Source organism: Ahaetulla prasina, chromosome 4 (genome assembly GCF_028640845.1).
Source record: "Ahaetulla prasina isolate Xishuangbanna chromosome 4, ASM2864084v1, whole genome shotgun sequence".
In the NCBI taxonomy this organism is placed as follows: Eukaryota; Metazoa; Chordata; class Lepidosauria; order Squamata; family Colubridae; genus Ahaetulla; species Ahaetulla prasina.
In genome coordinates, this window is record NC_080542.1 from 58497089 (window position 1) to 58517295 (window position 20207).

At 39.1% G+C, this 20207-nt stretch overlaps 1 protein-coding gene across 1 annotated transcript in view; it reads left to right on the forward strand.

Annotated features, from left to right (window-relative positions):
* The first annotated feature begins 6008 nt into the window (after positions 1-6008).
* TMEM245 (transmembrane protein 245) overlaps positions 6009-20207 on the forward strand; it is a 52269-nt gene continuing 38070 nt past the window's right edge. The window contains exons 1-7 of the mRNA XM_058180850.1: positions 6009-6666; positions 8594-8711; positions 9707-9808; positions 11941-12051; positions 16851-17042; positions 18567-18736; positions 19081-19185. Coding sequence (XP_058036833.1) covers positions 6118-6666; positions 8594-8711; positions 9707-9808; positions 11941-12051; positions 16851-17042; positions 18567-18736; positions 19081-19185 — 1347 coding nt within the window. The 5' untranslated portion in view covers positions 6009-6117. The remainder of the gene's footprint in view (positions 6667-8593; positions 8712-9706; positions 9809-11940; positions 12052-16850; positions 17043-18566; positions 18737-19080; positions 19186-20207) is intronic.

The following is a 20207-nucleotide window of genomic DNA, read 5'->3' on the forward strand; positions in this document are numbered from 1 at the left end:
CTAAAAGGAAAAACACTTGGGAAACCCTGAAAAATGAAAAAATGGAGGCCCAATCCAAAATAATACCACAGAGAAAGCAAAACAAAGTATACTAGCCAAGATCAGCATAGTTGCATAAACAACTCTTTGACAAATTGAGGGACCAAACATAAAAAATGGAAAGAGGGATAACATAACTAAAGCATAATAACAACAAACATTCCAAAACTACTGAGAGGAAAACCAAATCTGAGAATGAGGTAAAACTAGTAACTAATTCCAAAAACAAGAAAGAAAAAGTTGATTTCAATTAGGAAAGGAATAAGAAGAAAGTCAAGGAAATGAACTGAATCCACTAACTGAATCAGTTGGAAAAAAGGTGACAGGCAATAGGGAGAAAGAAGAACTGCGTAATTCTTTCTTTGCATTTGTTTTTTATGCAAAAAGAAAAACAGCCCAACCTATCAAAAACAACACTGATGGAAATAGAACAAATACATAAATCAAAATAGACAAGGAATTCGTAAGAAAATACCTATCCACCTTGGATGAGTACTAATCATCTGGGCTAGATCGTATACATCCCAGGGTTTGAAAAAGCTGGGAGATGTGATACTGGAGCCATTGAATATAATCTTTCAAGACTCATGCAGCATCGGGGAACTATTAGAGGAACGGAAAAGAGCTGATGCTGTTCCAATCTATAAAAAGGGAAAGAAAATAGATTAAGGAAATTATAGGCCAATCAGTTTGACATCAATATCTGGGAAAATCCTGGAAAAGATAATCAATTGGTGGATTTGTGAGCACCTAAAAACAAGCAAGGTGATTACTAGAAGCCATTATGGGGTTGTTGAAAGCAGATCACGCCAGACAAACAGTTTTTGCCTTTTTTGATACAAGAATTAAATTAGTGGACATACTATAGTTTGACAAAGTAGAACACAACCTCCTCGCAACTATAGAACAATATAGGATAAACAGTATCATCACTATATGGATTATCAATTGGCTGACCAAATACAGATTACAGCATATAATCTTCAATGGACTATCCATTGGAGTGAAGCATGAAGTAGCGTACCACAAGGTTCATTTTTGGACTCGATACTCTTCAACATCTTCATAAATGAAGTACAAGAGTGGATAGAAGAGGATCTCATCAGATTTGCAAATGACACCGAGCTAATAATTTAGAATATAGACTCAACACCCAGAAGAATCTAGATAGATTCGAATATTGGGCTGTATCCAACAGTGGGGAGAAATTAAGGTCCTGCACTTAGACAAGGAAAACCAAATAGGTCACACCTTGCACAACAGTAGAAAACTAAGAGTAGAGCAGCGGCAAACTCAAAGGAGGTCTGTGAGGCTGCTTGAGAGAAGGTCATCCTGCCTCTCCTCATAAGGAACACCTAGCTTGAGTTGACTTAAGCAGAAGCTGAGGGAGATTGTCGGGAACAATTGTTTGCTTTGGCACGTATCCCCCAGCTTTAGAAAAACTCAGCCTTGACTCTTATTTCTGCCTGTGTCTTGCCTTGTGTGTCCTGTGTCTTGCCTTGCCCTGTGGCCTTTTGCCTTGTAGACTTGGCTTGCCCTACAGACCGGCCTTACCCATGTGCCTTGGCTCCATCAGATCCCGATTCAGAGGAGTTCGAACCAGGACCATCTGAATGGGGATGGCATGGAATATTTGAAGAGGCCAGGGACTGAGGACAATGTTGTCCCAGGCCCCTCAGACATCAGGGGGAGATGGGTAACAGGACGGACAGCTGCCTGCCCTCACAGAAATGGGGGAGGATCAGCTGCAGACAGGCAGTAATGTTGAGAGGCAGCAGATCTCCTCTGATAAGGAACAGCTGCCTCCCCCACTCGATCTAAGGGCATGGTATAGAGTGGAAGCAAGCTCAAACGAGGTCTGCTCTGCTGCTTGGAAGAAGTTTGCTCCATTCCGCCTCACATGGAACACCTGGTATGCGTTGACTTAAGTAGAAGCTGGAAGGAGATTGTCTTTGTCAGAAACCATTTGCTTTGGCATACACTGCCCCAGCTTTGGAAAAAATAGAGCTGGAAGGGACCTTGAAGTTCTTCTAGTGCAACCCCTTGCTCAAGCAGGAGACCGTGTACCATTTCACTGTGTACAGATGGTTGTCCAGTCTTTTCTTAAAACCTCCAGTGATGAAGCACCTACAACTTCTGAAAGCAAGCTGTTTCACTGGTTAATTATATTTACTGTCAGGAAGTTTCTCCTTAATTCCAAGTTGCTTCTCTCCTTGATTCCATCCATTTTTTCTTGTCCTGCCCTCTGGTGCTTTGGAAACCTCCTTCTCTTTATGGCAGCTGCTAAAAAACTGGAATACTGCTATTTTTTTATTATTATTTATATTTATATCCCGCCCTTCTCCGAAGACTCAGGGCAGCTTACATTGTGTAAGGCAATAGTCTCATCCTATTTATATATTTATATACAAAGTCAACTTATTGCCCCCCCAACAATCTGGGTCCTCATTTTACCTACCTTATAAAGGATGGAAGGCTGAGTCAACCTTGGGCCTGGTGGGACTCGAGCCTGCAGTAATTGCAGGCAGCTGTGTTTAATAACAGGCTATCTTACAGCCTGAGCCACACCGCGGCTATCACATCATCCCTAGACTGGCCATACCCAATTCCTGCAACTGTTCTTCAAATGTTTTTGTTTCCAGGCCCGCATCATGTGTTGTTCCAGCTGCAGCAAGTTAGAATGCAAAAGAAGTCTGTAGCAAATGTTATTTTGCCAACCATTCAGCGCTCAGCATGGTATGCTTTCAGTGAAATGATAATCCAAATACTCTTGTATTCATATTGAAAGGTTCACTTATTAATATGTCTAAGCTCATAACTGCCAATCAAGAGACTTAAACAGAGGCTTGAGTAAAATAGCATTTAATCCTGATAAGGTTCAAATGGATAATCGTTCCAAACACATAGATGATACATACATGCAAGGAAGGACCTACAAACTCATGAGAGAAAGCAATGTCCTCTTATACCAAAAAGGTCATAAATCCTCAACTCTGGCATCTGCATATTCTGGAATCTAGTTTGTGTATCTTTTGAAATAGGATAGTGCCTCTTAATGGGCACCATTAGTCTCTTTTGTTTTCACATGTGGTTATTTGCCCCCCCTGGAGGATAACATACACGTTCTCAGCCAGAGTGGGGTGGTGAGAGATCAAATGATGGGCTCCGATCAAATGATGGGATATATCTCCTGACAATTGCCAGACACTTTCGGGATGAGGTCCCAATAACAATCCAGGAATTTACTCAATGTGACCTCAACACTCCAGGACGCCAGCATGTCTGTCTTACAGCTTCAAAGGCACAATACATACATAAGTGTGGCATGTTTGTCTTATGTCAGTGCCACAGGAAATATATATTTACAGCGTGCAAAGACATCATATCTCATACATAACAATTAGCAAGTTTCTACTAATTCTAGTATTTCAGTATATATGTTCCCTTCAATATGATATTCAAGATAGAGGAGCTGGTGTGCAAAACATCATTGACTTGAGGGGTGCAGATGATCATGCGATGGGAGATTTTTCTGTGCGTGCAAGAAAAAAAACTTTAATCAACGCCAGAGCATCCACTCTGCTGGAGTAACTAGTCTGAAGGTGTATATGAGCCACTTTTGACATGCCAACTGACTGCAGCAGAAATAAAGAAGTTCATTGACAAACCAATGCAAATATCACAGGGGACCTTGTCATCCCCTATCAATACAGAGATGTGTGAAACAGGTCACAGAAGCAGCAAGCACAGTTGTATCAGAAATGTGATAGATATATCAGAGGCCAAGAAGCAAGTTGGTGGCTGATGTCGCAGAACGAATCAAAACACGACTTGATGAAACTCAATCATTTTTGTAACTCAGATAATTGCTTTCTGAAATTAGTTTATGATTGCATTGATTATTTTTTGCTCAGCTAAATAAGATTCATGAAGAAAAAAACTTTAATTTTTGCAGCACAAGGTGTAATTTTGAGAAGATAAAGTTAACAGTATTTTGGTTACAAGAGACTTTTGTGGGGTATATGATCAGATGTGAATTTATCATAACTAGCTAAACACTATGCAATCACAAAAATAACAGCAGATTTGAAACATATTTTTAGAACCCCTCACTGAAAAAAAATGCAAAAATTATTTTTCACCCCATTAAATGACACACTCTAATTACAGGCATCTAGTTCAAACTTTATTTTGGTGAATGACCAGCATGAAACACAAACAATAAGCCTAACAAAAAAGAAATGCAAAGCAATTGCAAAGAAGGCACCAGACCAATGTGATTTCTTAAATGTAATCAGAATATAACATGATAATTTATTATCAGCAGAAATAATAAATAATCTTAAAACTCACTAGTATGTCTCTGGGAAGGCAGGAGTGATTTAATTATCTTTCCATGTCCAGAAAACATGATGTCAGTACCTTATCAGGCTAATTCCTCAAAGATAAAGGAGTTTTCTGAGATAAATCATGACTAAATAAATACAGATTAGGCAAAACCTGGCTCAAAAACAATAATTGTGAAAGGGTCTGTTGGAAGAAAGGTTTTGGCACTGTCCTTTTGGAGTATACCTCCCACAGGATTTTGGAGTCCTAGTGAATGATCATTAAACATGTCTTAGTATGCGGCAGCAGCCAAAACAACTAATTCAATCCTTGATTGTATAAACAGAGGCATAGAATCAAAATAATGTGAAGTATTAGTACCACTTTAGAAATCTTTAGTAAGTCCACACCTGGAATACTGCATCCAGTTTTGGTCACCACATTACAAAAAAGATTTTGAGATTTTGGGAAAAAATGCAAAGAGCAGCAACTAAGACAATTAAGGCCTGGAGACTAAAACATATGAAGAACGGTTGCAGGATTTGGGTTTGGCTAAGCTAGAGATTGGGACGCGGTGGCTCAGTGCCTAAGATGCTGAGCTTGTCGATCAAAAGGTCGGCAGTTCAGCGGTTTGAATCCCTAGTGCTGTGTAACGGGGTGAGCTCCCGTTACTTGTCCCAGCTTCTGCCAGCCTAGCAATTCGAAAGCACATAAAAAATGCAAGTAGAAAAATAGGGACCACCTTTGGTAACAGCGTTCTGTGGGCCTTTGGCATTTAGTCATGCCGGCCACATAACCGCAAAGACGTCTTCGGACAGCGCTGGCTTTGAAATGGAGATGAGCACCACCCCCTAGAGTCGGGAACGACTAGCACATATGTGCGAGGGGAATCTTTAGTTATCTAATCTAGAGAAAAGACGGATTAGTGGGGCATGATAGCGGTATTCCAATATTTGAGAGGCTGCCACAAAGAGAAGGTGGTCAATTTATTTTCTCAAGTACCAGAGGGCAGGACAAGAAACTATGGTGGAAACTAATCAAGGAGAGAAGCAACCTGGGATTAAGGAGAAACTTCTTAACAGTGAAAACAGCTTGCCTTCAGATGTTGTGGCTGATTCATCATAGGAGGTTTTTTAAGAAAAGACTGGATAATCACTTGTCTGAAATGGTATAGGATCTCCTTCTTATGCAGGGGGCTGGACCTCTAAGGGCCCCTCCAGCTCTATTCTGATTCTGAGTTTCTATGCATTAGTTGAAAATTACCAGACTTAAAATACCATTTCTCATATTTTATACTTGCCTCTGGATGTCCTGAATAACAAGTTATGATAATGATAACAATAATGATAACAACAAATTACATCAAATGAAATAAAATTTTATGGTGCAAAACTACTTAATCAGTTGGATAAAATATCCACAAAAATGGTCAGAATTCCGTCAACCTTCAGCAGAAAAAGAAAATAATAATAATAAAGAAAAATAATGCCGCTGTTAGATTTTTTAAATGAAGCAGGCATATGAAATACATACAATTCATGACGGGTAGCAGCTACCACATTTCAGGCTCTCTATGTTCAAGCCAAACGCCAAGTTCTGCGTTCCCAGAACATGAACGCCTACTGGATGTCTGCATTCCCCAGGATTCAGTGCGGTATCATTGCTTCCCTGCGGTTGGCCCGGTGGATTTTTTAAGCGGGTGTGCCGAGATGTAGGAAAGAAGCAATAATACTAGCGCCTTGGCTTAGCGACATGGCTACATACAAGCGTGATGATTCTTCAAGTCCGCTATCAGAACCTGAAGCGGACCCAGACCCTCAGCGTTGTCCACCGCCGCCTCCTGTGCAATTGCCACGCCTGGAGAAACCGCTGCGCCAGGCCTTCTACAACACCGGAGCTCTGGTTCTGGTGGGAGTATGCTTCGGGGTGGGGGTACTCATTTATTTTATCCTCGAGGCGTTTCTGCGGCCGCTCCTGTGGGCTGTCCTATGCGGCACCTTTCTGCACCCGTTCAAGCGTTCCCTCACGGCATTTGGCCGCCGCTGGCTGCGTCGCCTCCGCCATTCCAACACACCCATATTTTTGGCTACTTTCTTATTGCCGCTGTCTTTTGCTAATGCGGCCGCCGAAACCTTGGGTAACGAGATCGTGCGGCGCCGTCGGCTTCTTCTCCTTCTGAGTGCAGGAAGTCCTGTTCTGTATGGACTATACTGCGTCGGTATTTCTTTTGGAGTCCAGGTCGCGCTTGAGTATTCCGCCAGCCTCATTTGCCGAGGACTAGACTATTTCAGTAGCCGTTGGGTAAGTTATACTCAATCTCTTGGAAGTAGTGGCATAAGTGGATTTGTTTGCTACATCGAGTTGCACATGACCCAACCACCACCTCTGGCCCAGCCCTTTGGTCAGTCCCGCGCACGTGAGTTAGTATTACGAGTAAATTTCGAAGAAACTACACGAGAGGGACGCACGCGTGAAGATTTTTGAACGAACGAGTTCAACCAGTAGCCTCAAACTTTGAATTGCCTCGAAGTGCAGTTTGAACTAAGTTCAGAGGACCCAAAACTCTCCTCTAAATCTCAGAATCACTGAACTGAAAGGCATTAAAAATGTCATTAAAAATGACAATGCTTCTTGAAAGAAACGAGAGCTGCATGACAGTTCTATAGGAAAGGAGAGTTGAAAATAATTATTGAGCTTCATTTAAATAATTTCTTGTTATAAATTAAGCAAGAAACATAGAAGGAATGAAATGGGTTACATTAGCAGTTATATATTGCTCTTTTGAAAAATTTTTTAGAATAGAATAGAATAGAATTTTTATTGGCCAAGTGTGATTGGACACACAAGGAATTTGTCTTGGTGCATATGCTCTCAGTGTACATAAAGAAAAGATACATTCATCAAGGTACTACATTTACAACACAATTGATGGTCAATATATCAATATAAATCATAAGGATTGCCAGCAACAAGTTATAGTCATACAGTCATAAATGGAAAGAGATTGGTGATGGGAACGATGAGAAGATTAATAGTAGTGTAGATTCAGTAAATAGTTTAAAAGCTGGATTTACAATAGATGTTTTTTTATTGAAAACATGATGGTATCAAATATAAATGATGTGCAACAATGCTGTTTCTAGTTTATTATTTTAACTTCTAATTTTCTTTAATGTAATTTTAATGCAACCTCTTTTCATAACAATACTTATATTTTCAGACTAGACGTTCTGTGTTTAGGAATATTGTAGTAATAGATTTCATCCTTACAGATTTCTAGGATTGTAATAGACCTTGAACTAGAAAAATGTATGCAAGCTGTTTTGGTACAAAATGCTTGTCTTGTATCCAGTCAAGCTTAAGTAGGGGTTGGATTAGAAGATCTTCAAGGTCCCTTCCAGCTCTATTCTGATTGAAATAAACATACTCTGTTACAGATTGGAAATGTGAGTTGAGAGATGGTAGCATAAGTGTTTGTATACAGATACAGTGTTTCAAACACAAACAATTATTTTACCATATTTATTCTTTACTCTATGGAGATGCTAAAATTCACACCTTTCATTTATGGTTTGACATGATAGCCATCTTCCAATACTTGAAAGGTTGTCATGAGGAAGAGTGAGTCAATTTATTCTCCAAAAGCCCCAGAGGGCAGGACAAAAAGCAACAGATGGAAGCTTATCAGAAGAGCCAACCTGGAACTAAGGAGAAATTTCCTGACAGTGAGAACAATTAATGAATGGGATAGTTTGCCTCTGAAAGTTGTGGGTATGCCATCACTGAAGGTTTTCAAGAAGAGGTTGAACAACCATTTGTCCGGGATGGAATAAGGTCTCCTGCCCTAGGCAGAGGGTTTGACTAGAAGACCTCCAAAATCCATTTTAGCCTATGATTCTGTGATTGTACATCCCCAGTTTAGCTTTTATCAATTCCTCCTTGCATTTCTTTCTTTCAGTTTCTATGACTTTATAAATGTTAAATACTGAACATCTACTTGAGAAACTGCAGAAGCAAGACTATAATCATGGGAAATTATTTAATTAATAACTGTCATTTAAAATGGAAAAACATTTTCTTTTCCAGTGAAGGATATAAAGATGAAACAGTTACTTCTAGGAATACACTGACTGAATTCAGCTTATGGGTTTGTAGTGGTAAATTGAACTTAATGTAACACTCTGTTAGAGATTTATACTCAAATTTCACCTCCTTTTTAAATATTCAGATATGGACCTTGATAGCAGCTTATCTGTTGACTGTGTTATTCAGATGGAACCAGACCACCGAACGTTACTTGAGAGCAATCTCAGTTCCCCTCTGGATTGTGCTGCTGTTTCATTTGGGTGAGTGAATACATGTTGCATAGTATGAGATTTTTCCGTAGATTTTAGAAACTAGAAGGTTAGATGGGAAAGTTAGCTGTATTTTAAGTATAGTAGATGATTATTATCTAGCATATTACAACGTATTTTTGGCATGAAAGGAAGATAAGAATTGATTGAATATGTGTAATTTCTAAATCTGAAGGTCCTCGTTCTTTTTAAAGCTTTATGGGTTCATACATCATGCTAAGATACATTTTTACTTTTGATCTAGCATTATATGTCACCTTACCTGTTGGGTTTGGAAACTATAATTCATGACTTTGCATTATATATGAATGAGACGGTTATTCAAATAATGGTCTATTGTAATATGGAAACATAATTACTGTATTTCTTTCTTGTACGTATACATCCCAAATTTATGGATAACTTTTTCAATGTCAAGGTTAAACTTTAACTTTGTACACTGTCTGGGAGTTAGGTGAATGATGTTTTAGAACTAGGTGAATGATGTTTTAGAACTAGGTCCTAATTTTGCAAGGAGGTGATACACTGTGAAATCAGTACCTGCCATCTAATCAGGTTTTTGACTCCTACCACCTTCCTGTGCAAGTTTCTGCAGTTTTCTTTGCAAGGTTTTTCAGAGGTGTTTTAATATTGACTCTTCTCTACGGCTGAGAGAAAGTGACTGATTCAACATTATCCATCAGGCTTTGTGCCTGTAAGACTCACCATCTTCCACTTTTAAGCTTGATGCCTCGGCCACTACACCAAACTGGCTGTAAATAGAAAGTTAGGTAGCATTTTCCTACATTTTGTATTAACTTTGAATATAGCATATTGTATTGTATTCAAAATTAATCCAAAGCACACAAAAATGCTTTATCATAAATTGTTGTTAATATCCTATGATTGATATTGTTATAACTTGGCTAACAGTATTATCATCATCGTCTTTGACAATATCTACTTAAAAAATGTGGCTGTATTAAAATATATATACTTTTTTTCAGCTTCTGCAGCAGGATCTTGGAGAATTCCAATTGTTGTACTTATAATTGTCTTAATGACAGTAGGTTTGTTTCATGACCAATCAAATGGAAAAGAGCCTCCAGGTAAAAACTAATTACTTTTTAAAAGAAAGGAATAGAATTTTTTTTTTTAATTGAAAAAGTTTTAAAACAACAATTAAATTTTTCCCCTCCCCCACCTTCCCCCCTCCCACCCCCACCCCCCCGACTTCCCGGAGCAAACACAAGGTATAGTTCATTAAACAAACAGTCATACATTAAAATTTTAAAATCTAACACAATTATAATCCTTCTCTCCACATAACCTGACTTCTTCCATTAAAGTCAAAAACAACTTCCTTCATTCAAAGGCAATCCGAAATTTCTTAATCTGATATCTATTTTGAATATAATCAATCCAGTTCTTCCATTCATTTAAATATTTTTCTTGAGTACTGTCTTTCAAGAAGGCTGAAATTTTAGCCATCTCAGCCAAATTGGAAACTTTCAATATCCATTCTTCTATTGTAGGTAATTCTTTTTTCTTCCAATATTGTCCAATCAACAGTCTTGGTGCTGTTATTAAGTTCAAAATCAACTTAGTCTCAATCACTGTACAGTCAGTTGTTATTCCCAAAAGAAAAAATTGCGGTAGGAACTTTATCTTCTTCTTCAGAACATTCTGCATAATCCACCAGATTCTTATCCAAAAAGACTTAATTTTCTTACAAGTCCACCATACAGGAATAGAATAGAATTATTATCTGCAGTGAGCCTATTTAAATTTATGCAGTGCCCAATTCCCAAAGATTCTAGGCGATTACAGATAAAAAAATATAAAAGAAAAAATAGAATAGTTAAAAAACATTTATTAGAAATAAATGATGAAAATGGGAGAAATGATAATAACTGATGGGGAACAAAATAAATACAGTGATACCTTGGTACTCAGCTGCTTCAAAACTTGTCGAATTTGACACTCAACACATTTTGATGAAAAAATGTTGTCTTGGTACTTGTTTGTTGACTAACTGCTATAGGAAGAGAGGGATGGCCATGGAGAATGGAAAGGAAATTGGCTAAGCCAGCAAGATCTCCGCAAAAGGAAGCTGGGGATGGTTGCAGAGAGTAAACGGAAAGTCAATCACGCTGGGAAGGTCACTGACATAAGAAAAGAGACAGATAGGAAGTCCTTCCTGGCTAAAACAAAGTCCAGGTGTTTTATTTGGTACTTATCATTTTTAGTACTCATTGCACAATTAAAAATGAGTATCAAGGTACCACTAAACTGTCACGTAGGGCAAAGGGGCTTTCACTCATTTTTGCCAAAAGCTGGGATGAAGAGCCAGGTCTTCAAAGCCCTTTGAAACATCAGAAATGGGAGCTCTCAGATCTCAGAGGAAATCTCATTACAGAGTGCATTATTGTTTAGAAGGCACATTAAAGGTCCAGTAGAGAGGAGTATTTAACTGAAGAAATCTGGAAGGTGCCAACCCTGCCAGATTGAATCAACCAAGGTGCTACTATGAGAGAAATATAGTTTTGTTTGGACACAAGTAGTAGGTAATACGTTCCAGCAAGACTTTTTTGAAGTTTTTGTGATTGTGGTGGGGAAAAGGTTAGTGGTATTGCCATTCTTTCAAAAAGAAGAAAGCATTTCATTTTATTAACTTGGATTTGGTATATGAATTTAAAACCTATTTCAAGTTTTCTGAAGTACAGGTAGTCCTTGACTTAAGATCAAAATTGAGCCCAAAATTTATGTTGTTAACAGAGACATTTGTTTTGTGCCATTTTATGATCTTTCTTGCCCCAGTTGTTAAGTGAATCATTGCAGTTGATAATTTAGTAACATAGTTGTTAAGTGAATCTGGCTTCCCCATTGATTTTGCTTGTCAGAACGTTGCAAAAGGTGATTACATGACCTTGGGGCACAGCAATTGTCATAAGTATGAACTAATTGCCAAGCATCTGTCTTTGGATCACATGATCATAGGTATTCTACAAAGATTGTGTGAAAAATGGTTATAAGTCACTTTTTCACTGCTGTTATAACTTTGAACTGTCACTAAATGAACTGTTGTAAGTCAAGGACTACCTGCATTCTACTATTAAATTGTTCATATAGGTATTTCTATATTATTTGGATTATAAATTTACTGTAAAGAAGCTGGAGAATTCAGTTATTAAAATGTATCATATATTTCCTTTTCATTTGTTATATTTATTTAATTCAGAGGCACAAGTTCTTGGTCAAGTAATTTCTATTGCAGCATCTGCGGTCACGACGGTAATCTCAGATTCATGTTATGAATCAAGTAATGAAGATCATCCATTACAAACTTCAGGTGACTTTAATTCCAATGATTCTGTTAAAATATTCAAATATTTTAATTAATTGCCTTGTAAGGCTTGTTCATATTGATTTGTGCACTTTAATTTGATTTCTACATTTTTTTTTCTTAGTTTGAAAGTTGGTGGATTTAAAGTAGTTGCTGAAATTAAACTAATTTAGGAGATATATATGCTTCAGAAGAAATTTTATTTACTTTTTAATCAACCCTAATGGTGAAGTCTTAAGAAAAATTAAGGTAGCATTAAACATGTTTAAAAAACTGAAATGTATAGGTAGATTACAAAACATTCTTCAATTCTGAATTTGTCTGGCCTAATTTAGGAAGCTAGAAAAAACTGTTAGTTGCCTGCTCATTTTTATATCTATCATTTTCATTACAATTAGGCAACAGTAACTTAATCACTTATTCCTTCTCACTAACCATTACCTCTGGTCTACCTATGCTGCCATTAAAATGTATTTGAAAACTACAATTGATTCAAAATGCAGTGATTCAGATACTCCTGACATTGGATGTACACAATCATTGTTTTTGTGGAGCCTGCATGGATGCTGATTGGTTTCCAGAAGCCTACACAAAACCAAGCTGTGTATATATGTGTGGTGTATTCCAGACTGTACCTGGAATACAGTTTTAGTTGCTACCACACAACAAAGATGGTGAGGAACTAGAAAAAGTACAGAGAAGAGCAACGAAGATGATAAGGGGCTTGGAAGCTAAATATTATGAAGAATTGTTAAAAGAACTGATTATGTTTAGCCTGAAGAGAAAGGTAAAAAGAGACACGATAGAAGCCTTTTAATATTTGAAGGCTTGTCATAGGGAAGAGGGTATGTTTTTCTTTTTTGTAGTGCCCAAAGGTAAATCAAGAACTGATAGGTGGAAGCTTTACAGAAAGAGATAACAAATAATTTCCTAATTGTGACAGCTATTATGAATGAAACAGTCTGCCTCCTGAAGTTGTGGTTGCTTCATTCCTAGAGGCCTTTTGAAGCAAAGTTTGGAGAGCCATTTGTTTGGTATGGTCTTAGATCAGAGGACTGGACTAGAATATCTCCAAGTTGCCTTCAATCCTATGATTCTAATATTCTGTGTGCCTAGTGCAGAAAGACCTGAAATGTTAAACACCTCTTACTGGCATCTCTATTGCAGTGTCTTTTCAAATTCTTGAATTCCCATTATGGCTGTTTGCTTTTCCTTTTATGTTCTGAGTGTCAGGGTTCCAAGTAACACCCCCAACAAAATCAAAACTCCGAGACAGGCATCTTCCTCAAAGCTTGAATTTATTAGAGATGTCATATTGGCACATCTGGGAAAACCCAAATCTGAAAGCCCTGGGTTTTTCCCACCCAAAGTAAAATCAAAGTTCCTTCCATCCACATGTGCATCACATTGTCCAATCAGATCACTGTCCCAACTGTAGTTGACTTCCAGTCATGCTCCCCCAGGTGCAGGCTGAACGTCTTTGACTCCCAAGGGAAAAAATGTTGTTAGGACTACAAACCCCACACTGTCTCTACCACCCCCTCCCATTCCCACAGTTTGACCATCCATCACTGTGAAAGCCTTGAAGACTCCAATTAAAGATGGCTCCAGGGCTGACAGGCTGCCCCCCCCCCAGCCAATGAGGACATCCTGAAATGAGATAAGTGACGGGGGTTAGTAATGTTGTTCCTAACCATCTCTTCCCCCATCCCCAGAGGGCCTCTTATGCTTGCTATTGTTTTACTAATCTATCTGCTTTCACATCCCAACTCTTATAGTTTCAGAAAAAGGTATCCTTTCCAGGTTGCAAGCCACCCCTGTGTAACCTGGATTCCAATATCTTTTTAACCTCATAGTGGGTGTCCCCCTACACTACCATCGGCTTAGGTGCTGGCCAGTCCCATGATCTTAGCTATGAGCTAACTGCAGTTTTCAGTAAACTGCTTTGGAAAACCAGATGCATCTTCTCTAACAGTGTGGGAGGCTAAGTTGTACAGTCATTGGTTAATTATTTTCACTATTGAAAATGGCCCTAGGAACTTATGTCCTAGTTTCTTGCTAGGCAATTTTAGTTTAAGGTATTTGGTTGAGAGGTATACACAATCTCCCACTGGGAAGGTGAGCTGGAGAGATCCGCGCCTTTCTGCCTGCTTCTTGTATGCCTGTGCTGCTTCAGCTAGCACTTGCTTTGTATTCTCTCAATCCAATCCAATGGATTCCATCAATTCGGCGAGGGTCATTGACAGTGGCGGCTCTTGTGGCAGCTCGGGCATGGGGACAAATTCAGTGCTGCTAGTGACTTGGAAGGGGTCAGTCCAATGCTACTGTGCACTGCTTTATTGTAAACCACCTCCGCAAAAGGCTGCAAATCTGCCCAGTTATCTTGTTGATAGTCCACACAGCATCTCAGCTATTGCTCCATCATGGAGTTTGTGCATTCCGCAGCTCCATTAGTACTCAGATGGAAAGCCGAGCTAAGCCCTTAGCGTTGAAGTGAACCCCTCAGTCAGAGATGACCCTGTGGGGCACTCCGTGCAACTGGTACATTTGCTTTACAAACATCCTGGCCAATTTCCTGGCAGAGGACAATCCCGAGCAGGCAGGGCTTGCTTCAAGAATAAGTCAGTCATGGTCCAAATGACCGTATTTTCTTCACTCTTTGGGAATTTGACTATAAAGTCCTTGGCAATTTCCCCTCAGAGCCGGCAGGAATTGGCCACTTGTTAGAGAAGCCCAGGGGTTTCTGACTACTGGTCAGCTAGGAGACCTCAATGCCGTCATCATTTGATCCCTCTGGGGTTGTCCCAACATCTAGTTTGACCTCTTGTGACTTGAGTCGCCTGTTGGGAGGGCGGAATAATCGCGTACATGACCTCCTCTCACTGACTATTAAACTGTGGATTTCTTGACAAGGCATCTGCAAACAGGTTTTTTTCCCCCCTGGGATGTATTTTAGCACGAAGTTGAACCACTTAAAATACTGTGCCCAGCAGACTTGCTTGTGGGAGAGTTTGTTGGGGAGGATCTTTAGGACCTCAAGGTTCTTATAGTCAGTCCAGACCTCAAAGGGCACCTTACTCCACTCCAAGAGGTGGCACCAGGAGAGGAGGGCTCACCTGACTGCATAGGCTTCCTTTTCCCATATTGCCCATAGCCTTTCTGTGTCAGTAAACAGAGTAAACACTGTGTGTTTACTCTGTCATGTAGGTGCAGGGTAAGAGCTGGCTCTGGAGTTTCTTTTGCAAGAGCACTACTGTTACAGCCACATCACTGGCATTGGCTTGGACGACGAACTGCTTTTCGGTGTCCGGGTGCTGAAGAATGGGTTCTTCTGCTAAGAATTTAGTTCTTTTAACGCTCTTTGGCAGCTCAGTGACCAGGCCAGTGGTTGGTTCAGCCACGGTTTCGGAGCATCCCCTCCTGTTTTCAGCAGCTCCGTCAGGGGTAGAGCTACTTTAGCAAAACCTGGAATGAACTGACTGTAAAAATTTGCAAAGCCCAAGAAGCTTTGGCGTTGCTTGTGAGTGCATGGGAGTTGCCAGTCCAGTACTGCTTTTCCTTTTCTTCATTTTTTCCCATGTATGGGAGCCCTATTTCTGCTTGCTCATAGCCACACTGGAGCATGAGACCAAGCAATGAACCAGTGCTATGGCGACAAAGTGAGGTGGGTGAGCTACCCAATGCGCCTCACCCCAGAATACCTCAAGGCCCCCCTAGCCAGGCCATCCATGCCCCAACATCTATCTCACCTCCTGGCCATAGCACCATGACACCGGAAGTGGGCCGGCGGCCATGTAGGCTCCTGCTGCTCATGGCTGGCACTGCCACCATGAGGCAGGTGTAGCGTGGATGGCCTGGTTGAGAGGCCCTGAGGTAAGCTAGTGCAGGGTTCATGGGGCAGTTCCACCACCACCCCTTTCACCTTGTGGCCATGGCACTGCATGCAACCAGATGGAATGGCCAGCCAGCTGGCTGAATAGGGTCTTAAGCAGGGCTTATTTTGGGCATAGGGCTTATATTAGGTGCAGGCATAAAAAACATGCTAGGACTTATTTTTGGGATAGGTCTTATTTTCAGAGAAACAGGTTTGTTTCTTGCTGGGCTTCATGACCCTTTTCTTCTTACCAGTCTTTCATGTTTATGAGGGAAATGGCTAGAAAAACTTTTACCTCACACAAGGTCTAAGAAGATAAACTCCTGTCTCCCCCAGCAGTTTTCTTGGCAAGTTTTCACAAGTAGCTTAGTAGCTTCCTAGGGCAGAAAGAGAGTTATTGGTCCAATATCACCCAGTGGGTTTGTATCTAATATGGGACTAGAAATCATTGACTTCTGGTTTCCACCCTGTTGCCTTAATTACTACAAGTAGTCCTTGATTTATGGCCAGTCATTTTATGACCATTCAAAGTTTAAAAAAGGGACTTACATCTGGTCCTCCTGCTTATGATCATTACAGTGTCACTGCAGTCACGAGATAAAAAATAAGACACTTGGCAACTGGCAGGTATTTGCAGCTTCCCAGATTATATGATCACCATTTGTGATTTTCCCAGGGGACTTCCAACAAGCAAGATTTTTGTGATTCGTTTAACAGTAAAAAGGATTGCAAAATTGGGCACCACTCCATTAATGATTACATCATGTTCCAGTCTAATTGGATCATAAATTGAGGACTACCTGTAACTAAGCTGGTTCACTGTTATAACAATAGAAGTGTTTTATGTTCAGTGATACTCTTAACTTCTTCAAATTAAGCCTGCTAATCCAATAATAAATATTTATTGTTGTAATTATGTTTTTTTTTCTAGAAATGGTAAAAAGTGATGTCCCATTATCAGTATCATCCAATGAGAAGAGCAGACAGAGACCTGAGATTGCAGCATTTCCTAATAAGAAGAAAGCCAGTGACATCTACTTTGTTCTACTTGTATGGAGCATTGTAATAGTCCAGATTTGGTTTAATTTCTGGATAATTCAGTTGCTGCCCTTACCTTTTGCAGGTTATTCATTTTTTATATTGTGATTTACATTTTGATTGGGCAGGTATCTAAATACTGTCTTTGGTATGGCGACTCCAATCCAACTTTGTGCATATTTATTTATCCTTAAAATTCAGCCCAGGTTTGAAGGACTGTGAGTATATTATGGCAATAGAAAAAATATACAATCATAAAATCTAGTCAGAGCCAATTTAAGGAGTCCAATTTGCAGAAACATACTGCCCTGACTTGCTTAATCCTACATTTAACTAGTATTAAGATATAAGATGTTTTCTCTGTGTAGATACTTACTAAGGTACCTACTGTGTCAATTGGTATGGAGACAGGACACAAAATACTTCTAGCATGTTTATTATATATTCAAATGATATATTCATATAAACTTCAATACTCTTAAAGAGTGAGGCAATACATTTATCAGGAGCCATGCTTAAATTTTTTAAAAGTGCAGGTGTGGGAATGGGAAGCAGAGCCCAGTTTAAACCCTATTTTTACTTATTCTGATTTATTATAAGCATAATTAATAGCACAGCTAATTAATTGTGACCACAGTGTGACCACAACCTAGTATGTTGTATGAAGAGAGTTTCTAAATGAAGTTACAACCTCCTTACTCTTTGCTCTAAAGAGTAATGCCTTCTCCTGCCTGTCCGTTCTATAAAGTTTGTTTCCAGAACTGTTTACACTAATCCTGCCACTTCCACCAACCTTTAATCGATATCTACTACATCTGCATTTTCATTTAAATTAACTAGTACCCCATCTTGATTCAAAGAATTCTAGCATTGGCATAGAAACAATTACAAAAATGTTGCTCTTAATCATACAAATCCTTCTCATACCTTTTTGACTCTTTTATAACCCTTCTATAGCAAAATTTTAATTCAGCTGGTAATTAACCTTCCTTATATCTTAACTAACATTCTATTCCCTAAGACATTGATGGTTAACCTTGTTGCCATTGCGTGCCAGGAGGGGAGTCGGAGGGGGAGTTGCGTACACCCATAATTCTATGTGCCCTGCGCATGCATGTGCAACCTCCTGCTCCCCCTGCTCCTGGTATGGGATGGCCCGGTAGGCCCGTTTTTCTCTCACCTGGCTCCAGAGCCTTTCTAGGAGTCTGGGGGAGGTGGCAAAACAGCCTCCCCCCCCGGAGGTCCTCCAGAGGCTGAAAACAACCCGTTTGCCAACTTCCAGTGGGACTGGAAGGCCCGTTTTTTGCTATCCCCAGCCTCCAGGGCCTCTCTAGGAGTCTGGGAAGGCAAAAACAGCCTTCCTCACCACACTGGAGGTCTTATGGAGGCCAAAAACAGCCCGTTGGTCAATTTCTGGTGGCAAGAAAACCCATATTTTGGGGGGTAATACACTGACATTGTCACCCAGAGGGTGCTGAGTGTGGGGCAGTATATAAGTGTACGTGCTATTTCTATTGCTATTAATTCCTATTGAAACAAAATTACTTTATGAGCAAAAAGTGTAAGTATTATGTATGAAAAGTACTTAATTCCCATTTTATGTTTGCAGTGTGGGTTTTAAAAAAACTGTTGGTCCACTTTGGAATAGTGCAATTCTCACTGATTTACTGCAGTACCTACTGGCATGTTCTGGAAGATTTTGTGAGCCAACGTCAAGAAGTTCTTGTACCACAACCAATTAAGGGGCTCGGAAGAATTATTCTCAAATTAGACAGCAAGGTATTTAAAATTATTTGTAAAATTGCTCTAGTTCAAATATTTTTTAAGAAATAAGCACCTTGCATTTTGCCACATTTTTCTGTTTAAAAAATAATAATGCTGATGGGGCTTCAGATTATAAGTAGCACAACTTTTCCAGGGTTGTTTTCAGGGTCTTATTATAGTAAATAACTGGGATTATGATTTATTAAAAATGAAGCATTCTTACATAAGAAAGAGACAGAAGTAATATTCATCTATTATCTTGCACTACTGAAATCATTTCTGTAAGATTGGAGAAGCTACTCATACAGTTTTGGAAAAAACTTTAGAAAGAAGTTTATTACATTTCTTGTTTTTCACAGCTGATCGTGTGGTTGGAAAAAATCCTAGATAAAATCATTAGCATATTCATTATATTTGTGCTAGTGATAGGCACCCTGCTGCTTGCGCTGCTCCTTACAGCAAAGGTATGTGTCCTATTAAACAATGCAACATTTTTACTGAAGATTTATTCATTCTGATCTGCAGATTTCTCTAATGGTCAGTGTTTTATTTCTTCTCAAAATTGATATGATCAATGTATATTCTAATAACCACACTAAACAATGATCATGGTTGAAAAAGAAAAGCAAGTATTTTAGTTTCCCTCAGATTAGATAAATTTGTTTTTCCAGGAAAAAAAGCAGAGGTATGCACAAAGTAGAAAAACAACCCTGTTCCAACCAGCTTATTCATATGTCAGGATGATAATTCAAATTGTGATGTATTTAAATTTGTGAGAAGCCTGCAATGTATCCATTATATTAACATGCCCTCTTATGTAAAGATAGATAGGTGAATATTGACAAAGCATAAAATGTATTTTTCTTTCCTTTTTTTCTTTGAAATAAGGAAGGTATAAAGATAATAATATACCATCACATATATCATTGTGGTTGTAGGTAATTTTCTTATAAGAAAACAGATGTAAAATATATGGAGTCTATAAAAATGAAAACACTTTTAAATTTTATTATATCTATTGATGGATAATTTATCAGAATATTAGGCTTCTGGAAATTCCTTAGTGCATATGGATTTGGTTTAGTCTAGGATACTTAGTTTCCCAGCTAAATCTGGTTAACATATAGTTAACTCTATCCATATGTTGCAAAATTAAAGAGTTAAAGACGTAATATCTATAGTACATACTATACAAAAGAGACAATCAATTAGCTAAGAGGGGAACAAAAACACTAAAATACCTTGCCATTAACAATTGGAACCCAGAGGAGCATAGATTAATTCCAAGATTAACATCAGAGCAGCAATCAAGAAGTAAACAATATTTCAACAAGGAAGTGCCAAACAAGCTGAGAGTAAACAGCCCAACCAGAACCTCAAAGACCACTCCCATTGGCCGTGCCCCCTTCATCCCCAGCCACCTGCCTCAGCCAATTTACAGCCAGCTTTCATCCTCCACTGGCCTTCCCTAGCCATTATCCATGGC